General features: G+C 39.5%; 1 protein-coding gene across 1 annotated transcript in view; it reads right to left on the bottom strand.

Annotated features, from left to right (window-relative positions):
• Positions 1-820, bottom strand: part of LOC105534812 (ATPase family AAA domain-containing protein 3C-like) — a gene marked incomplete at its 5' end in the record, with an annotated part of 1,989 nt that extends 1,169 nt beyond the window's left edge. The window contains 1 exon segment of the mRNA XM_011973683.1: positions 812-820. Within this exon segment, the coding sequence (XP_011829073.1) occupies positions 812-820 (9 nt within the window).
• Between the last annotated feature and the right edge of the window lie 263 nt (positions 821-1,083).

Raw genomic sequence — 1,083 nt, 5'->3', positions numbered from 1 at the left:
CCTGTTAATTTTTAATATTTTTGTAAAAACTACATCTCCCCACATTGCCCAGGCTGGTCTCGAACTTCTAGGCTCAAGCAGTTTTCCCACCTTGGCCTCCCAAAGTGCTGGAATTACAGGCATGAGCCACCGACTGAGCTAGGAGTTAGAGACCAGCCTGGGCAACATGATGAAACCCCATCTCTACAAAAAATTTAAAAATTAGCTGGGAGTGCTGGCACTGCCCATAGTCCCAGCTACTCAGGAGGCTGAGGTGGGAGGATCCTTGAACCCAGGAGGTCCAGGCTGCAGTGAGCCGTGATTGCACCACTGTACTTTAGCCTGGGCAACAGTGCCAGACCCTGGCCCCTCCCCCAAAAGAAGGAAAACTATTAGTTCATAATGTAGTTGATGAAATAATGTACATCCACAAAGAAAGGAGCAATCATAGTATGTGTGTAATTACTCAGTATTAAAATATTGTATCTAGTATTACGTATATAATATTGAATACCGATAATGAATGGGGCACTGCTTTAAGCACTTTATACTCATTATCCCACAAGGATTCTCTCCCTGGTAGGTCTGAGTATATTCAATTTAAAGGCTAATTAGTAAGCAACACATAGAATTGAACAGGAAACTATTTAAAACATAGAAGGCTCTCAAAAATACAATGTGGAATGAGTAATGCAAGTTACAGAGATACATAGCACATTTGTAGAAAGTGTAAAAACTTACAAAGTTAAACAGTATGTTTTTAGAGAAACAATATATTATTTAGAGATATTATTATGTAATAAAAGTATAATGAAAGTCAGGGAAATAATACTTTTTGTAAAGCTTCAGAAGAATGATTGTCTAGATGGGGAGGCAAAGGGTTACATTTAGGAAGGGCTAACCATGCACACGGCTTCAAGTGATGGCTACAATGTATTTACTTTACTTTTATGTGAGTGTGTGTGTGTGTGTCTGTGTCTGTGTGTAATTTTGTATGTATAAAATAGTTCATAATAATTTTTTTTTGAGTTGGGGTGTTTCTCTGTCTCCCAGGCTGGAGTGTAGTGGCATGATCCCGGCTCACTGCAGCCTCCAACTCTCAGG

Source organism: Mandrillus leucophaeus, unplaced genomic scaffold (assembly GCF_000951045.1).
Source record: "Mandrillus leucophaeus isolate KB7577 unplaced genomic scaffold, Mleu.le_1.0 Scaffold1393, whole genome shotgun sequence".
Classification (NCBI taxonomy): Eukaryota; Metazoa; Chordata; class Mammalia; order Primates; family Cercopithecidae; genus Mandrillus; species Mandrillus leucophaeus.
Note: the sequence above shows the minus strand (reverse complement) of the source record. Positions and strands in the feature narration are given on the sequence as shown.